The following is a 19,312-nucleotide window of genomic DNA, read 5'->3' as shown; positions in this document are numbered from 1 at the left end:
TGAATTGTACAGTTTTTTGGTTGAAACTATCGTCTTCTTGTATGTGCTTCAAAAAATCCAACATGTTATCATAATGTTTATCAATTTTGAGAGCCAACATTACGACGATTAACTTATTGATGATTAAAGAGTTGAAAGTGGAATGACGCAAGTCCTCTGAACTGATAGATTTGGGCATACTTCATTGTTTTGTATGGGTGGTATTATAGTGAGTAGGTTGTAAACGGTACTGCATGGATTTGAAAGGGTACCTAGAGTTTGGTATACGTAGATTGATTGAAGAAAATTCTATCAGATGTAAATTTTCAGATAGAAATCAAAGGTGATGGTGTTGTGACGATGGTGCTTTAGGTAAATGATATAATCATTAGAAGATAAGATAATTTCATTTATGGCCAACAAATGGCCCCAAAAGCAGGTCAATGAGAGTAAAAGAGTATTGTCATTGTGATACATAAGATAATTTTAATTGTGTCCAATGAATGTTCACAAAAGAAAACCAATGGGACTAAAAGGGTACCGTCATCGTAATAAACGAGAAAAGATAAGATAGTTTTATTTATTTCCAATGAATGGCCACAAAGGCAGGTCAATGGGACTAAAAGGATACCGTCATTGTAATACCTAGTGGGAGTTCTGTAGCAGCTGTAGAAATTTCAGCAAAGTACAAGCTTTAATTCAATTTCAGAAATTTCACTGCTTTCCTAGAGGTTTCTAGATCTTAACCCTGTGAATTTTCATTATTAGGGATGTTATGAAATATGATAGAACAGCAGCAACAATGGACAATATTTCATGTCTTAATAGCCCCAATCAGCAAGACAGTACAAAAGAAAGGATACCAAATGTGCGCTGACAAGTTTCAACCCTTTAGGACAATCTTATCATGCATAATCTAGATCTAAAATTCACTTTATAACATCAGGAATTACAAGAGTAAATCTGCTCTATCTTTTTCATGATCAATGTTAAAGCATTAACAAATTTCGGCCGTAATTTATGTCAAATCGGCAAGTCATACAAGTGCTAGAGTTTACCAAACCATGAATGTAGCTGAACATCAAATTTGCAACCATAGTATTCAAAACTGGCTGGTTTGAACCGTAAACTGGTCAAAATGGCCGGTTCATTAGCCCCAACCATCGAACTGGTTGAAAAACCGGTTTATCTGGGCGGACCCCACAGTTTTTGGGCTTAACCGGCCAAAAACTGGCTGATTTATTGCCAGGCCAGCCGTGGATCCCACGAATGGTTTCTTCATTTTTGAGGTGGTTTTGAGAGAAATTAGGGGCTGTTTCTCTCCAAAAACAGCCCCTTCCAAGCCAATAAAAGGATGTCTACCCTCTCATTTGCCTCACACATCTCATTTGGAGTTTTTGTGAGCTTGATTGGAAGCTTGGAGAGTGTTGAGCTTTTGCTGGAGTAGTCATATTGGAGGCTTGGATTCGACTTGGAGCTACTTTGGAGCTGTTTGTGTTGTTGACATCTTCAAGAGGAGGCTAAGGGAGCTAGTTTGCATTTCCAACTAAGGATTTTCACTTGAAAATATCCATATTTCATTGCTGTCCATGTATTTAATTTTTTTTATGCGTTCTGTCAAAATTCACCTGTTAGTATTCAAGTCTTAAATTTCAACTTCTTTATAGGCTAAATATGCTCCATTTTCTTTCCCAATTTTATCTTAGGTTTTCCATTTTACTTAGCTGCATTTTTTTTTTATTTGTAGATTTCTTTCATTTGCAAATTTCAAATATTTCTAGCCACCATGCCTCCTATTGACCATGTACATGTCAACAATGCAAGAAGCAGGGTATAATGTAAGAGATACATTTTTTTGATTCAATGTCATCATTGTAATCCTTGTTAGTGTCGGTCTTTGCAGCCTTCCACCAGTGATCAAATATGCTCTTATAAAGTGGTCTTGGGGTGTCAAAGTCAAATTTTTGTCATTTCAGTGAGTCTTCAAATAAAATTTGGTCACTAAGTATTAGGTCTAGGATTGTTTCACTCCTTCCAAAGTTTTCCAAGTATTGGTCCATGTCACCATTCGGCTGTGTACCATCATTCAAAGAGTTGTCATCATTATTTTAGGTTCCAATGGGTTATTTTACACCTTGTTTGTGCTTCAGTTGTGCTTAGGTAAGACTCATTTCCCTCTCCTAGGGTTTTGAAGGTAATTTTTCTTGGATGGTCAAATCATCAACAAAACTAGTATCCTGATGCTCATATACCTTCCCCCTATCCTTAATATACCTTATATATAATAAAAAAAAATTATAAATAAGAGATGCAAAGTTTGCTGAAAATATATCGGCCTACGAGCCTAGTTCGGCGGATGTGCCACCTCTTCCTATCTCTTCTACTTTTGACAATATTTCTTCTTCAGATGATGAAAGCGAGGATGAAAATCCTCCCCCACCTTCTCAGGATCCTCCTTCAGCTCCTCAGCTTCCAAAATGGGTCCATGCTACTCAGGATGCAGCAGGTGATCTTGCCGGTGATCCTATAGATCAACGACGTACACGTTCTCAGTTTGATAGAGCCTCTTCTTTACTGGCTCAAGCTTCAGTGAATTATGATCCTGACACCTTTGCAGAAGCTTCAGGCCATCCAGATTGGGAAGCAGCTATGAATGAAGAATATCATTCATTATTTGGCAAATGATAACATGGGATCTTGTTCCTCTACCAAAGGGACGAAAACTTGTTAGATGCAAATGGGTTTACAGAACCAAGTATGGACCAGATGGGAAAGTTGATAAACATAAAGCTCGTCTTGTTGCTAAGGGTTTTTCACAAGTTGAAGGCATTGACTACACTGAAACCTTCTCCCCTGTTGCCAAAATGAACTCTATCCGCCTTGTTCTTTCCCTTGCCGCCTCTTTCAAATGGGAAGTCCATCAGATGGATGTTAAATCTGCCTTCTTGCATGGGGACTTGCATGAAGAAATCTATATGGAACAACCTATTGGCTTTATACAAACAGACTCCAGCCTTGTATGTCGGCTTAAGAAATCCCTTTATGGTCTCAAGCAAGCTCCTCGAGCTTGGTATGCCAAAATGGATAACTTTCTTTTAGAAAATGGCTTTTCTAGGTGTCATTCTGACAATACTGTCTACACCAAGAAAGTGGGAAAGTCTCTTATCATTCTTGTTCTTTATGTTGATGATCTTATCCTGACTGGTAGTGATCCCAACCTTATAAACCATGTGAAGTCTAGCCTTAAAAGGAAGTTTGAAATGACAGACTTAGGACACTTACATTATTTTCTTGGTCTTCAAGTCTTGCAATCCAAGGAAGGTATTTCCCTTTCCCAGTCCAAGTATGCCTGTGATATTCTACGCCATTTTCACATGGAAGACTGTAAGCCAACCCCTTCTCCCTTTCAGTCTGGAGTCAAACTTTTAGTCACTTGTACTTCTCCTGAAGTTGATGCTACCTTATACCGTCAACTTGTAGGAAAACTTTTGTATCTAACCCATACTCGTCCTGACCTTTCCTTTTCTGTTGGCCTTGTTGCTCGGTTTATGCAAAACCCACGTGAAAGTCATTGCAAAGCAGCTAAAAGAATACTTCGTTATGTTCGAGGTACAGGTCAGTTTGGGATTCATTACAGTGCCGAAGCATCTCCTCTATTGGTTGGTCTCACTGATTCCGATTGGCTGGTGACCCCGATGATCGGAAGTCTACTGCAGGTTATGTGTTCACTCTTGGTTCAGGACCTATTACATGGGCTTGCAAGAAACAAGGTGCCATTTCTCTTTCTTCAGTAGAAGCAGAGTATCGTGGTGCCGTAGAAGCTAGTAAGGAAGCCTTGTGGCTTCGTCAGATCCTGTCAGAGTTTGGCTTTCAGCAACAACATCCGACTACACTTTGGTGTGATAATCAAAGTGCCATTCAACTATGCAAAGATCCAGTCCAACATCAGCGCAACAAACACATTGAATTGCACATGCACTTCATCAAAAAGCTCATTTACGACCATGTTCTTGAAGTGCAATATTGTTCAACAGATGATCAAGTTGCAGATATCTTTACAAAGGCTCTCACAGAGGCGAAGTTCACTAAACTTCGATTTATGGTTGGAGTTCAGGAAGTTGTCACTAAGGGGGGATAGGCTCTAGTGCTTCCTTCCTTCTCCTATTGTGTCATATTTGTAAATCCTTCAATCCTATCTCAAGTTGTTCTTAAGGGGGGATGTAAGGATATTCCGACACATAGGAAATAGTTAAGTATAACTTGGTCTAGTATAGAGTTAGGTAAAGTGTGTTTCTTTACTATGTACATTTTGTAACTTACAATCCGACGGTCACGATATGTAGTGATCCGACGGTTCATTCTCTCCTCGGTATTACCGTCACTTGATCCGTGGCTTAACACCCGATTGGTCCATGATCTCTATTTAAAGCGCATGGAGGGTCATTTGTAGGTTAACCGTCCATGAGAGAATCTTATGTAAATTTTCATTCTTTTATTAATAAATTGCCTGAAGTGGCCGCGTTGGCTCAGGCCGTGGACTGTTTCCCTCTTTGAGGGTTTTAACTACGTCAAAAGTACTGGTGTATTGATCTGTGATCTGTTTGTGAGCGGTGTCCTTTGGTGTTCTGTCTGAGAAACTTACCCTGTAAATTCCTACACTCTAGCCATGAAAATTGGTGGAGAGGCCAAGGCACATGAGATCTCCAATACCCAAAATGGGTTTGGGCAGATTCTAAACAATCTGGGAGATATTGAAATAATTAATATTTTTAATGGAGTCCCTAAGTCTAAACTTAGGGAAAATAAAATTTCAATGTGTATTAATATAAAACTGTGTTAGAATGGTCCAAAAGTCATGGATCAAGCCAGATCTAATCTTAGCCGTTGATTAGGGACTTAATCTCGGTCGTTGATTTGTCAACGAGAAAAGTATAAGAGGCTTTGAGGGTCACTTGGAGAACACACTGAGGGAGACCAGTCAGTTCAATTTCTGGAGCGAGGTTAGCTGAGAAATTGAACTAGTGGTCTGGTGAGCAGTCAGGAGGCAGCAAGTACGGAGCAGAGAGGCGGGATCAACGACTGGAGATCAGCGCTGAGGCAGGAGAGGCAGATGCAGGGCTTTTCAGGCAGATGCAAAGGCAGCAGAAGACTGTGCAGTCACTTGCTGGGCCTGCGTGAGTGACGTAGAGAGGCCTAGGGTTGACGCAGTGAAGCAGGGGCTGACACAGAGGGTTTGAGAGCCACGCAGGGTGGACAAGCACCTTCAGTGTCCACCCTGGATATGACAAGCACAAAACAGGTCTTGGATATGATAAGGAGGTGTCCTTTCATGTTCCGGACTACTCCAAGCCAATCCAATTTCAAAGCGTTGGATTTCTTCATGACAGCTCACCTTCAGCTGTTCCAGATTCTGCTTCTCTTCCACAACAGCCACAACAAGGTCAGCATACCTATTCTTCACATAGATGCTTCAAAACTGCAAGAACAAGATTCATCTTGGATGGATCGCTTCTTGGCAATGGGCTTCAATAGACAAGAAGATATTTTGCTCATACAATAGGATTTGTTCTTGAATATTGAAAAGTATTGCAGTTGAGCACTGTTCATATTGTCACCTTGTATCTGACAGGGGGGGAAATGATGGTCATCTACAAACTTCAAAGCCACATCAAGCGAGCCTGAGCCACAACCTGCCATACCAGATTCAGAGTTGTAGCCAAAGACAAAGATGCACTTGAGCATGCCTTGAGTCGGTGATACCTCTTCAAAGAATTGGGGACATTTCCTTTAGCAAAAGACTTCATCTTCTTGCCAGTTTTGGAAGAGTTCCAGGAATTGCATTAAGCATTCCAGAGTTGGTGGTGATCCTTAAACCATCATAGGTTGAGACCTCCTTTTTCAGGTTGAGGTTCTACATTTTATGTGGGGTGAGACCTCCCTTTCAAGGTTGACAGTTTCCCTCTTCAAAACATCAGGAGCACTTCCTCTAGCAAAATACCTCAGCTTCATGCCAAATTTGGAAGAGTTCCGGGAACTGCACTAAGCATTCCAGTGTTGGTGGCCATCCTTAAACCACCTCCCTTTATACCAACATTTCATAGAGCACATTCAGCCTAGTGCTGCCATGCATTTTTCCATGTTTTGTATTACAACTCTCTTCTTGGACTCATACATAACCCTTTGGATTAAGAGGGGGAATGTTAGACACCTAATCCTCTAAGGGTTATGGTGTGGAAGGTAAACTGTCAAAGGGAGTCCAAGAGACCTTGGAATATGGAATCCAATGGTCACTCCCATGTATTATAAATGTATATCATTTGTTAATAGAAAAGTATTCACGCTTTATCGTATGTGGCTGTCCACGTTCCATGTGCATCTGACACTCCCTCTAAACCGAATACGTTCCCTACCATTTGGTTTGGAAACGTCGTCAAAATCCTGCTCTCCTTGGCCTAGTTCTGAGAAGCCTCATGCTCTCGAACATCTTGTAAGGTCATCTCATACCCAGGGACCGTCTTGACAAACTTGGAGGAATCTCTCAACTGCTCCTCGCCTCCTACACTTGAAGGTTAACTCCCTTTGAGATACTCAACGTTCAGAGCTCCCTGCGTCAATGCTTTACTTCTTCTTATGGCCCTTGTGCTAAATCCTTCTAGCACCTACAAGAAGATTGCTAGTTTTTATCTACCTCTCTCCCTGTAAAGGATGACCTTCGCCAATCTTGTGGCAAGTCCTATTGGTATTGTCCTTCATACCATGATTTGTCGACCACTACTGGCTGATGCCTGTCGTGGCAGAACCCCTGTCCAATGAATTTTGGCTATGATCCTTTGCTAGCCACTGCATCCTATGTTAGAAAAAGTGTACCAATGACAAGTGTTCCTAAGGCTTGGTGTCTAGATTAGGAAAAAGTGTCCTAACAATGACCCCCTTAACTTTATGAGAAATAAATTTAAAGTGATTTTATAAGACAATGTCATAAAGTGACTCTAGGAGACATAAAGGCATAAAGTATCCAAAGGGAAAAAATAAGGCAAACCGAGATGACCAAAACCGACACTGTTTCCTCATACCTCACCAAGATAACTCATGTGAGAGATGAGTTGGAAGTTGTGGGAGAAACCATATCTGATGAGTAGCTAGTTAGATCAATTATGAGTAGCTTTTCCAAGAAGTGGGATGCTTTCATTGATGGGATAGTAGCTCGTGAGAAACTTCTAGATTGGGTAAGAATGTGGGATGATTTTTGTCAAGAGGAGATAAGGCGAAATGCCAGGAGTGGTGGGAAGTGTAGTGGGGAAGAAGAGGAGAATGTTGCGCTTGTAGCAAAGGCAAGAAGAAGTACAAGAAGGGTTCCACAAGTGGGACCAAGTAGAAGTGTAAATGGAAGGAGAAGGACATGGGAAAATTGAGATGCTTTGCTTGTCAGAGGATGGGGCACTGTGCAATGATGTGTACTAATAAGAAGAAGGGTGCTGTGACATCAGCCAAGGTGGATGAGTTTTCCACCAAGTTCAACAAGGATTTTTCCTTGGTGGGTAGTCTTGCCACTAGTGTCACATTCTCTAGTGTCTGGTACATTGATAGTGAACCTTCATGCCACATGACAGGTGTCAGGGAGCATTTTACAAGTTTTAGTGAAAGGGATGTAGATTTGGAGGTCATGCTTGGTGATGAATCCACAACTAGGGTAGCTGGTGTTGGGACCATGTCCTTTCAGAGGGAGTCACAACCTCCCTTTAAAGTGACAAAGGTCTTATATGTTCCAGGGCTGAAGAAAAACTTGATTTTAGTGTCCACTATTGAGGACAAGGGATATAGGGTGGTGTTCCATGATGGACAGGTTCTTATATATCCCAGGGGATCCAGTATCACTTCACCCAACGTGATTGGAGTGCGCCATGGGAAGCCCAACAAGTTCATGTTTTAGCCTGAGAGAGCATTGGTTTCAACCACCAACGACATGATCTATGTGAGTTGTCACACAGGAGGATGACTCACTTGCACCATGGGGCTTTGAGAGTATTGAGAGAGATTGTTATAGGGCTATTAGAGTTTAGTATTGAGCACCAGACTATGTACAAGGGGCGTGCTTTAGGAAAGTACACCAAAACTGCTTTCCTAAGTAGTGATAGCAGGGTAGCAGGGAGACTTGATTTGATTCAATCTGATGTGTGTGGTCCTATGTCTTATGTATCATTGAGCATTTATGAGTACTGTCACTTTCATTGATGATTACTCTAGGAAGACTTAGATTTTCTTCATGAAAACCAAGGATGAGGTCTTCAAGAGGTTCCAAGAGTTGAAAGCTCTTGTGGAGAACTAGACAAGTAAAAAGATCAAGGTTTTAAGGTCTGACAATGGGGGCTAGTATACCTCCAATGAGATGAAGGACTTTTGTGCGAGAGAAGACATCAAGAGGGATTGGACAGTTCCTTACAACCCACAACAAAGTGGGGTTGAAGAGAGGAAGAACAAGGCCATAGTTGGGGCAACGAGAGTCATGCTTCATGATCAGAGGCTACCTTTATTTCTTTGGGTTGAGGTGTATAACACTGCAATGTATCTGTAGAATAAGAGTCCACACAAAGTTTGGGAGCAAGAATCCTGAGTAGGATTTTTCTAAGAAGAAGCCTTAGATTAGGCTCTTCACGATTTTTGGGTGGCTAACTTATTCACATGGCCCTAAGGAGAAGAGGACAAAACTAGAACCCACAATTGAGAAAAAAGGTATTTTTTGGGGGTATAACGAGGCCTATCACATATATATTCCTGCTAAGAGAAAGGTTGTAGTGAGGTGGGATATGAGATTTGAGGAGAGAGGCTTGAGGAGGTCACAAGACATGGATCAAGTAGAGCAACAAACTCATTAGTAGGGGAGTCCACCATAGGTTATTGGACCATTGGGTACAAGATCACGTGCTTAAGGGGTGACAGGTTCAGAGGTTACATGGTCACAGGGTATAGGGTCACCAACGACCTAGGGGCATCATCGTACGGAGTACAATCTTTAGAGGAGGATATTCCCACCCTAGTACAAGAGGCTACTTCAGGGAAGAGGAAGCCAAAATGACTTCATGATACTTTAAAGGAAGCACAAGAGTTAGTGGCAAAACCCAAGTGGTCAGTTAGGGAGAGTAGGCCACCAGAGCGGTTTGGTGGCTATTTGGCTATGGTGAATAACATTGTGGAGACTGAGCCATCTAGCTATGAGGAAGCTTTAGGTCAATAGGTTTGGAGGGATGCCATGGTGGAAGAGTATGCTTCCATCATGAAGAATGATGTGTGGGAGATAGTGCTGAGACCTGAGGGGAAGTCAATGGTGACTTCTGGCCTCCAGGCGGCTCTAAAAATCAAGTATGTTGTAGATGGCAGCATTGAGAAGTACAAAGCTTGATTTGTGGCATGAGGGTTCTTACAGGTAGAGGGTGTTGACTATGAGGGGACCTTCACTCTAGTTGCTCAGTATACCTCTATTAGATCAATGGTCTCTACACCAACATAGATGGGTTGGAGGATCCACTAGATGGGTGTGAAGACCACATTTCTAAATGGCATTATTTAGGAGGAGGTGTACATTGAGCAACCATAGGGATTTGGGGTGCATGAAAGGGAGTCCCTTGTTTGCAGGTTGAAAACGACACTATATGACCTCAGGCAAGCTCCGATAGCTTGGTACTCTTGGATAGGCATACACTTGTAGCAGTTGGGTTTTAGCAAGAGTGATGCAATTCCAAACCTTTACTACATTGAGATGGTGAGGATCCGCTGATTCTTGTACTCTATGCGGATGATTTATGTATTACAGGTACAAAGAGACTTGTGGAGTACTACTAGTGTAATCTTACTTCAGAGTTTGAGATGACAAAATTTGGAATGATGCATTACTTCTTGGGATTAGAGGTGTGACAAAAGGAGGGGCATATGTATGCAACCAACATTTTGATGAGATTTCATATGGAGCACTGTAGGCCCATGTCTACGCTTATGATTACCAACCGGAAGAAGCTTCATGCATCTGAGTCCGAGATGGTTTATCCCACAAATTATCATTAGTTGATAGGCTCATTGATGTATTTGGTCAATGCTAGACCATACATCGATTTTGCAGTCAACATTCTCAGTCAATTTATGGTGGAGTCTATGTTAAATTTCCATGAAACTCTGCAACTACTTAGATGAATCTCTGAAAACTGAAGTCTAGTTTACTTTCACTAAGATACAAAGTCTCTTAACAATTCATAGGCAGCGGAATAAAAACATAGAGATAAAAACACATCACACAAATTGACACACTTGTTTTTCTTAGGAAACCTAATAGGGAAAACCTACTTCCTTGATGTGGTATTTTATTGATTGTTTTGGAGCAATTGAATCTATTACAAAACAATTCGTTTCTCTGAGAAAGCGTTCTGCTTATCTCAAAAATCCTAGTTGATATAGGATCTCGACCCTCTAGCTCGCAACAACTGCCTTCTTGACCTGCTTTTCAAACCATGCTCTCTTTTGCGATCTTGCTCCTTCCTTGTGCACTTGGCAACCTTATTTCCTTGCACAAATCCCCTATTTCCTAGTACAAGTCTGGCTCCTATTTCTTAATGCAAGTCCTCCTATTTCCTTACACACTTCCTGCCTCCTATTCTTTAGGACCCTAGCTCCTCAACATTCTTTGCAATCAACCTCCTAAATCCCAATGCACTTGTGCCTCCTTTTTCTTAGGACACAATCTCTAGGCTCCCCACAATCAAGGATACTCTCACAAACTCGTGAGCTGTCTTGTCACACAAACCTCGTGCACATTTTTTTTTAATTATTGTGCCTTTGTCCTCCTCTTTATAGACCCAATTCAAACATGCAAGGAGAACCAATTCTATTTTTGAAGTCGAGTTCTGATTGAGAGCTAATTGAGAATTCTTCTTGTCCTTTCTCCAATCAACATTGGAGTTCTCAACTCGTTCTCTTTCCAATCAACACTGGAGACTAACTCGCTCTAAGTGAACTTGTAACTGCCACCTCGTTTTGTAGTCAAACTGATGAAGAGTCCTCTTAACTGAAGCTCCAACTTTACACATGCTAACTTGATGATTATTCCAGTAAACTAGAAATAACTCATCCTAATTGAAGTCTAACTCATGAGGACAATTTTAGGACTTCACTGGCTAAGGCACAAGCTAGAAGACCTTGGTCACTACATTTTCAACAGCCTAGGAGAGTGCATTGGGTGGATGCAAAACATGTGCTTTAGTATTTGCAGCGGACAATAGCTTATGGTCTGGACTATGTTCAGTGGGATGGAGTTAGATTGTCTGGCTACACAAACTCAGATTGTGCAGGATGTGTTGGGGACAAGAAAATCACTTCCGGGTGCTGTTTCAGGTTGGGTTCGATAGGTGTGTCATAGTTCGGCTAGAAAAAATGGTCACTAGCACTGAGTTTTGCTTAGGTAGAGTATATGGAAACTAGTCAGGCCAGTTGTGAGGCCATTTGGCTTCGCAAGATGTTGTCGGGTTTATTTGGTTAGCAGTTGAGGCTTGCAATGATTTACTGTGATAATAAAAGTTGCATTAAACTCACGAAGAATCCAATTTTTCATGACAGGTAAAAACACATTGGGATTAGATACCACTTCATTCGTGACTGTGTTCAAAGATGGGTTGTGTAGCTTGAGTATTTATCTACTAATGAGCAAGTGGTCGATATTCTTTATTGTGTCTACTTGCGCACAACTGATCTCTGACACGCTTGCGGTCAAGTCCTACCCACCCTTGTCGGCTATTTGTTGGCTGGGTTTGACAACTTGTGGCTGATAGCTTATAGCCTTGTGCTGTGGCGCTGGTGGATTATCCTCTCATGCAATCACCCTTTGCACTACAACCTCGATCCGTGTCCAACTCTGACTGCGAATCTTTTCCTTTATCCCTACACGACACAATCAACGTTGTCTCTAGTCCAATTTCCTTGTGGTTGCGCTGTGCCACTTCTTGCCTGACCCGATGCCTGTGCATTCATTGCGAAATTCCTTGTCGAATAGTTCCCAATGCTGATAGTGTTTTCCCTTTGCGGCTAGCTCGATGACTAGTGGATGCCCTTGCTGTTGGTGTTTGTGTCGGTAGTTGCAACCTTGAACTCCACGTCCTGTCGGCTCCTTCACCTTCAGTAGTTGTATGTCCCTCTTGCTGTGCAATGTTTTACTTTGCGGTTGGTCTAGTGGTTGGTGGTTGCCTTGGCGACTGCTCTTTTCGTCCCTACACCCTGTCTAAGACCCCCACGCTCTACTGACTGTTACCCATTACGTCCTCTACCAGTGGCTGTTTGATTTTGTGCTATGCGACCATTCTGCCAAGCCTCAACCTTGGTACTTTTACCCCGAATTTTTGTTGCCAAATTCTTGTGCCATTGCACCACCCCTTGCTTCCTTTGCTATTAGTGGGCCCAAGTGTCTAGAGTTTCGTCTACTCCCGAGTCCCTGTGCATCGATTCATAGCCCTTGGCTGCCAATGCGCACTAGTTGGGTGGGTCTGACAAGCCACTTAGGCTGTCGACCACCCCCCCTCTCAATCTTTTTTTTCCTATTTATTTTTATATTTTCTTTTGTGCTAAAATGAAAAACTTGTTTTCGGCCCCATTAGGATTTTTTATTTATTCAACATCGTAGTTGTATGGTTGATTTACTTCATACTTTTAACAAAAATTTCATCCTCATACTATCATAGTTGAACTTGGCCTTGATGATTCTGTACAAACCTGTAATTCTGAGATTGTTTTTCTTAGAGTTTATTGCTCTGATACAAAGTTAATTTTCTTGCAAACCTAGCACCCCACACTTAATTTGTAGCAGATCATAGGTCTACTAGTTAATTACACAACTAGGTAACATAAGAAATTTAGTGGAAGCAAAATATTTACACCAATCTCAATCATAAGTGACGCATAGAGATTATGCACAATCAACTATTCATCATTAAATTGATTTAGAACCTACTTGGGCTCCCGTCCTTGGATAATGGCCCAACTGAGGAAATACATGTACAACACTAGATTTGATTGAGCTGATCAAGATCTCCATGGTACCCCTTTCCTTGGACCCAACACGCTAGAGTATCACACTTCTCACTGAGATGCCTCTCACAATCTTGTGCTGTTGTATGGTGTGTTTTCTCCCTGTCCTTAGCCTTGCTTTTATAACTTTTCATTGAGCTAAATCCCTAATTGTAATCTCCTAAGTGATCGATGCCTGAGATTAGATATCACCTCACTTGAGATTAGATCTCACCTCACTTGAGATCAAGGGTTGAGATTAAAATATAATGACTAAAGTAAATACTTTACTTTTTCTAATGTTTCTTTAGCTCAATAAGCCAACATAATAATTATGTGCTTTTCCTAAGTTAGACTTAGGCTAAGTTACAAATGCAACTTGCTCACACTAGCACAAGTGTCTATGGAGATCTTGGGCAACTTCTGCATGCCTAGACACTTAGGCCTCTGCAAAAGTACCTTCTTGAGCTACAAACATCAACATCCTCGGTATGCCACATTACTATTCTTTCCAGTGAGTTAGTTTGTTGGGGCTTATGCCCTTCATGGGCACATAGGATCATCAACACTTTTTTTCAAGTTGGGGAACAACTCAAATATGAACAATTATTGAAAGATTTAGGAATGGATACCAAATTGTAGAGCACATTTCTATGGCTTGGGCTATCATTGAGGAATCTAGGCATTGGTCTTCTTGTGTCTTTTGTTGTTTAGTTAGCTTTTAGAAGGATTTTGACTCAATTCTTGGGGCTTTCGTTTTAAAGAGATTGCTGAACATTGGGATTCTCAAGTCCCTCATTGTGGTTGCAATGAGGCTCTACAACAATGGTTGGGTGGGTTGACACGTTACTTGGCCTCTCTAATTTTATCTGGAGTACTATTGAGGTCAAATAAGTTGCCCCTATCACCTACATTGTTTTTGATCTACATTGATGAGTTTGAAATGCACCTTAATGGGAACATTCATGTTGATGTCCACTGCATCCTTCACCAAGTTTTGATTGAAATGCTTTTGTTTGCTGATGACATCACATCCTCTTAGCCTCCTCACTAGAGGGCTTGCAAAGGAAACTAGACATCCTTCTAGGTTTTTGTGATCTTAAGCAGATTGTGGTAAACCTTAGTGACACTAAGGTGTTGATCTTTAATCTCTCTAAGAAATATGAAGAGGTCTTTCATGATTTTGAGGGGGTAGGTATAGATTAGCATTGCTTAGGCATATTTGGGGGTTCGATTCTTACGCCCTAGCTTTAGCACGAGGCTTGCTTCCTAGCCCCAAGAAACAAAGGATGTGCATCATTCTTCATGTTAGCGTGCCAATGTTTTCACTGGCATTTTCAAGATATGTTGATGAAGTTTCTCCTCTTTGACACCATCATAATCTCATTGTTCTTTTTGGTGTTGAGGTCTATGGGCTTGTTTTTGACTTCAATAGATTGTTCTCGGGTTAAGAGAGTTCATTCCATCGTGCTCTTGTGTATGATAGGTTTTATTATAGATAGGATTGTTATTTTTAGCCTATTCCACTTGTTTATTCTATTGGGATAGAACATCATCGTCCCTTTATCACCTTTTTGGATGCCCTTGGTCATATCCTTCCCACAAAAGAAAAATCAGGAAAGATATCAACTAAAGGTACATTCTAAGCACTTTGGTACCCCCCTAGGTTCTTGGTCCCATGATGTCCTTCTATTATGAGCACTTCATGAAGTTGGAGGATGGCCTCATTGTCTGCCCCTACTACATTAGATGTCATTATGTTTGTGGCCTTAGGGTCCAACACTATTAGTTGCAGGTTTTCTAAAATCATCTATAGTATGATATGGACTGCCACATTTCAAGGTCCAAGAGGATCTTCCAACTATGCGATTTCTAGTAGATTGAACCGAAGGAACACTTTTCTTCAGTTGTCCTTGATATTACGAGATCCAGGGGGTTGGGCGTTTCACTACTTGTTTTGGGACTCAAGTGGTTCCGTTGTGGCCTTCTTTTGCTACCTTGATCAGAGACGCTTAGCCTTATATGGTTGGGGTTTGGTTATCCACATGTAAGAGATGTTATATGGCCTTTCTAGGCCCAATTTCATCAATCTCATTATCTCTTTATTTCAGTATATCTCTATTGGTGGAGGCTATAAGGACTAGGCTAATTCCCATAGTTGAGTTGGAATGTGATTGCTTTGTGAGAGAATGTCTGTCTTCTCGCCTCCCATGTTTGTACTATGAGGAACTCTTGGCATCAAACACTCTGGAGAGGAGAACTTCATGGTTTTCATCAGTTCCTTCACATTGATGAATGAGGACAGGGGTACCTCTTCTCCTTCCTCTTCCTCTGCTTTGTTTTCACATATGATGCTGATGTTGATCTAAAGCCTTGCTTGACTTAGGGTTGTCGTGCTTGTGCTCTTTTCTTTCTTTCATTGTTATTCATATATCCCGATAAAATTTTAGCTCCAGGAGTGTTCTAGACTCTTGGTCATTTAGGGAAACTAATAAAATTACCTTATCTTATCTACACAACTATGGATGAGAATAATGGATTTGGCGAGTTTTCTTGAGATAGAAATTTGGCATAAAATAAATAAAAAATTATTCTACTCTTATTTGACAAATATCTGATAAGATGCCCAGCCCTTCTGTTTACCCTGTATTTTTTTAACAAGTGGCATCAATTTCATATGGCAAAACAAGTCTATATATTGATTGACATAAAAAGTTGTTTCATGGATGTCACTCTTTGATATATTCTTCTCTTGTTTTGGTCCAATACACCAGGAAGGACTTGGATCACAAATAAGGGAGCTGGAAATTTCTGCTGGTGAAAAGCGGTCGCTCAAGAAAGAAAGGGGTTATATGCTGGACCAGGAGAGATCAACACTGAATCGATGTATGAACAGGTAAGGTGTTAGTCATGATTTATGATCACCTTTTTACTTTATTTGATGACTAGTTTTCTTCTATTCGGATTTAAGTGGATTAGGCTTAGCTATTTTTTGTGTCTTTGCAGGATGAAAGATATAGAAAATACGAATATTCGACTTTTGCAGGCATTGAAGGATTCTGGGGCTCGACATATATTTGAAGCTGTTGAATGGGTTAAAAAGAATAGCAGCAATTTCAAGAGTAAAGTTTATGGTCCAGTTCTTGTAGAGGTATATAGTTATAGAGGTTGATCTTAAATTTTAATTAATATCAAAATGTTGAAATGCCAACTGTTTGGACTTTTCTAATGTAACATTACTTGGTCTAGGTCAATGTTTCTAACAAAGGTCATGCGGCTTACTTGGAAGGCCATGTCCCAAATTATATCTGGAAGGTGACTCTTTTCACTTATGATATTCTCAGTTTTCTGCTATTTTTTGAAAATATTATTGATTGATATGGTAAATGACGAAAGAAGGAAATATTATAACTATTGTTCTCAGTGATGGATCTGCTTACATCCAAGTTATGCCTATTAGTCCAGCAATTCATTTTCTCTTGGAATGATCCTATAAGAACATTTTTAAACCTCTTTAAATGGATCTGATCCTACCACGGCTGCTTGGTATTTACTTTAATTCTCGTACATTTTGTTGACTTCAATAATAGAAATATGTGATGATGCCAATTTGACATCAGTTATCCTTTATGAAGGAAAGAATGACCATATCCCATTTATCATAATATATATGAACTTTTCTACATTGTGCCAATAAAGTAATTGAAAAATTGCATCCAGTAAAGACATCTAACTAATTTTTATTGGTGGGACATTTGTAAAGAGATAAAATGAAAGAATCTCTTCAATGATGTACCCTTTCAGTCACTATCAAAATTACTACAAGCATGGGTGCATGTCTAACTAATATTTAGGTATACTTTGATGAAGGAAAGATGATCATATCCCATGCGTTATAATATTATATGGTCTTTTCTTTGATCTGGCAGTATGGTAATAGAAAATTACATCGAGTAAAGATATCTAACTAATATTTGGTGGGATATTTGTAAAGAGATGAAACGAAAGAATCTCTTCAATAATTAACCCTTTCAGTCACTATTAAAATTACTACAAGCATGGGTGTATGCCTGAGCTGCAAATTTTCAACATTTTAGGATTCGAAGATTCAAAAATGCATGCAAGGGCATAGAAAAGAATACAAACCGAACTTTATGCATACACTAGAGTTATAAAAGTTACTTCAATAGAATGAGTACAATGTTTTGGCCTTCTAGGTGTTGAGAAATCTATAAGGGCAATGAATAGAATAATTTCTCTTTTATTGATAACTGCTTGTGATGTCTTTTTATTTTTCTTACTTATTTAGCTTCTTTACTCATTATTATGTTTGTGTATCATCAAACAACTACCCTCCAAGACCAAGTCCAACCCTTCCGGATGATGTGCTTCCTTTGTTCAAGCCAAACCCAGTCAAATCTCTTCCAATAGCACAACTTCGACTTCCAATTGCAAAATTTCGGCCTCTACTGCGGGTCTGAAATTTTCGGCCCTCCAGAAGCAGCTGCGACCACACGTGTGAGCTTCTTCTGGCCTCCCAAGGCTTCCTTAAACCTTCGCTTGACTTTTCTCTTCCTTCTAGAGCTTGAGGATGGCTTATTGTGACCTTCGCTGACCTTCTTTCCCTTCCTTCTTCAAGATCGAACCTGCAGAAGAAAACCCTAGACCAGCTGCAGAAACCCTAGCCTTCCTTCACACGTGTGAGAGAGAAATAACCTAAAGACAAGTCTCCTTCGTCCTCTTCCTTCTTCGCTGCCTTCTTCTTCTTCCTTCTTCGCTTGAATGAGTGAGTGATGAATGTATTCCAAGGAGGTTGAGTTTCCTCCTTTATATAGGCTTCTCAAGGTGGACATTGCTCCTCAAATTAGGCCGACTTGCTAGCTGCCAGGACGACTTGGTCTTGAAGGGTATTTTGACACTTTTAAGGATAAAAATAATTTTCTTTACAAGTTACAATGTGCTCGAGGGGTCTTCAACTTATGACAATGACTCTTTTGACTTCTTGACCTAGGACAAACCCTAGAAGCACTCAATGGGTGCTTGACCTATAAAATAAAAGACTTTGAGCATGAAACCCATGCTCCAATAATAATAATAATAATTTTCTTTCATTTTACAATATACAAGAATCAAAAGTACATTTCATATTTATGAAGACTGAACCTAGTTACACATTTTTCAACACTCCCTCTTAACTAGGGAGGTATTCATAAATGGTACATGGACATTCTCAATATGAAGATATCTCATATGAAGAGTCGGATTGGTAACCCATTTGTTTAGCATCATATTAACCAACATTGTCATATAGCAAGGCCTTGACTAATAGCTCTATCTCTCCAGAAGATCAGAGCACAATGCTGGCGAGACCAATGATTTATAGACACCATCATCATTGTATCTCAAGGTACATAGCCCTCTTGGGTGTTCACAGAGTATGACCTTTTTTGGACTATTCTTATCTTGGATAGCTAGTCCTCAAAGAATATCGGTCCACGACTACTCTCATTTTGGATGCCCTACCTCATCCTCAAAGAGTATCAAATGCCAGATGCTTACCCAATCCTTCATTCTGTCTTCCCAAGTGAAGACAAAATGATGTTCTTATCTCTCCCTCTCAACTAGGGAAACTGCATCAACCAAACCAAGTTTGTCTCTCAAATACACAAGCTTCTTATTAGGAAGAGATTTTGTCAATATGTCAGCTGCCTGGTGGAGATATATTGTGGTTGTAGCACACCATCTTTTACTAGCTTTCGAATATAATGATACTTGTTGTTGATATGCTTTGTCTTTCCATGAAATACTGGGTCTTCAAACAATCGTATACAACTGGTGTTATCACAATGTATCATTGTAGGGTCCATTGGTCCTTCAAATAGGTCGAATAGCAGCTTCCTCAACTAGACAACTTTTCTGATTACTTCACAGGGTGCAATATACTCAGCCTCAACACTACTCAAAGCAACTGTTTTTTGATTTTTTCTCATCCATGAGATCATGGAGGATCCCAAATTAAAACATCCTCTTGTAGTGCTCCTTCCATCCTAATCACTACCTCCCTAGTCGGAATCTGTATATCCAATCAAGTGGACATCATTCCTCCTATCATATTTCAGGCAGTAGTGGATGGTTCCTTGCAGGTATCTCAGTATATGTTTTGCTGCTATCCAATGATCATGCCTCAGCTCTACTTTGAATTCACTGAGAACATTTACTGCAAAACATATGTCTGGTCGAGCATTCACTAAGTACATCATTGAGCCAATCAATTGTCTATACTTGGAAGGATCCA

At 40.4% G+C, this 19,312-nt stretch overlaps 1 protein-coding gene across 1 annotated transcript in view; it reads left to right on the top strand.

Annotated features, from left to right (window-relative positions):
- LOC149165802 (structural maintenance of chromosomes protein 5-like) overlaps nt 1–19,312 on the top strand; it is a 187,974-nt gene that overhangs the window by 105,886 nt on the left and 62,776 nt on the right. Inside the window, exons 10-12 of the mRNA XM_089429941.1 lie at nt 15,792–15,913; nt 16,024–16,168; nt 16,267–16,332. Of these exons, the coding sequence (XP_089286067.1) occupies nt 15,792–15,913; nt 16,024–16,168; nt 16,267–16,332 (333 nt within the window). The remainder of the gene's footprint in view (nt 1–15,791; nt 15,914–16,023; nt 16,169–16,266; nt 16,333–19,312) is intronic.

The sequence above is a fragment of the Pinus tabuliformis genome, chromosome 5_1 (genome assembly GCF_031772625.1).
Source record: "Pinus tabuliformis cultivar Carrire ecotype Pingquan chromosome 5_1, CPIR1, whole genome shotgun sequence".
NCBI classification, from domain to species: domain Eukaryota; kingdom Viridiplantae; phylum Streptophyta; class Pinopsida; order Pinales; family Pinaceae; genus Pinus; species Pinus tabuliformis.
This window is presented reverse-complemented; position numbering and strand designations above follow the sequence as displayed.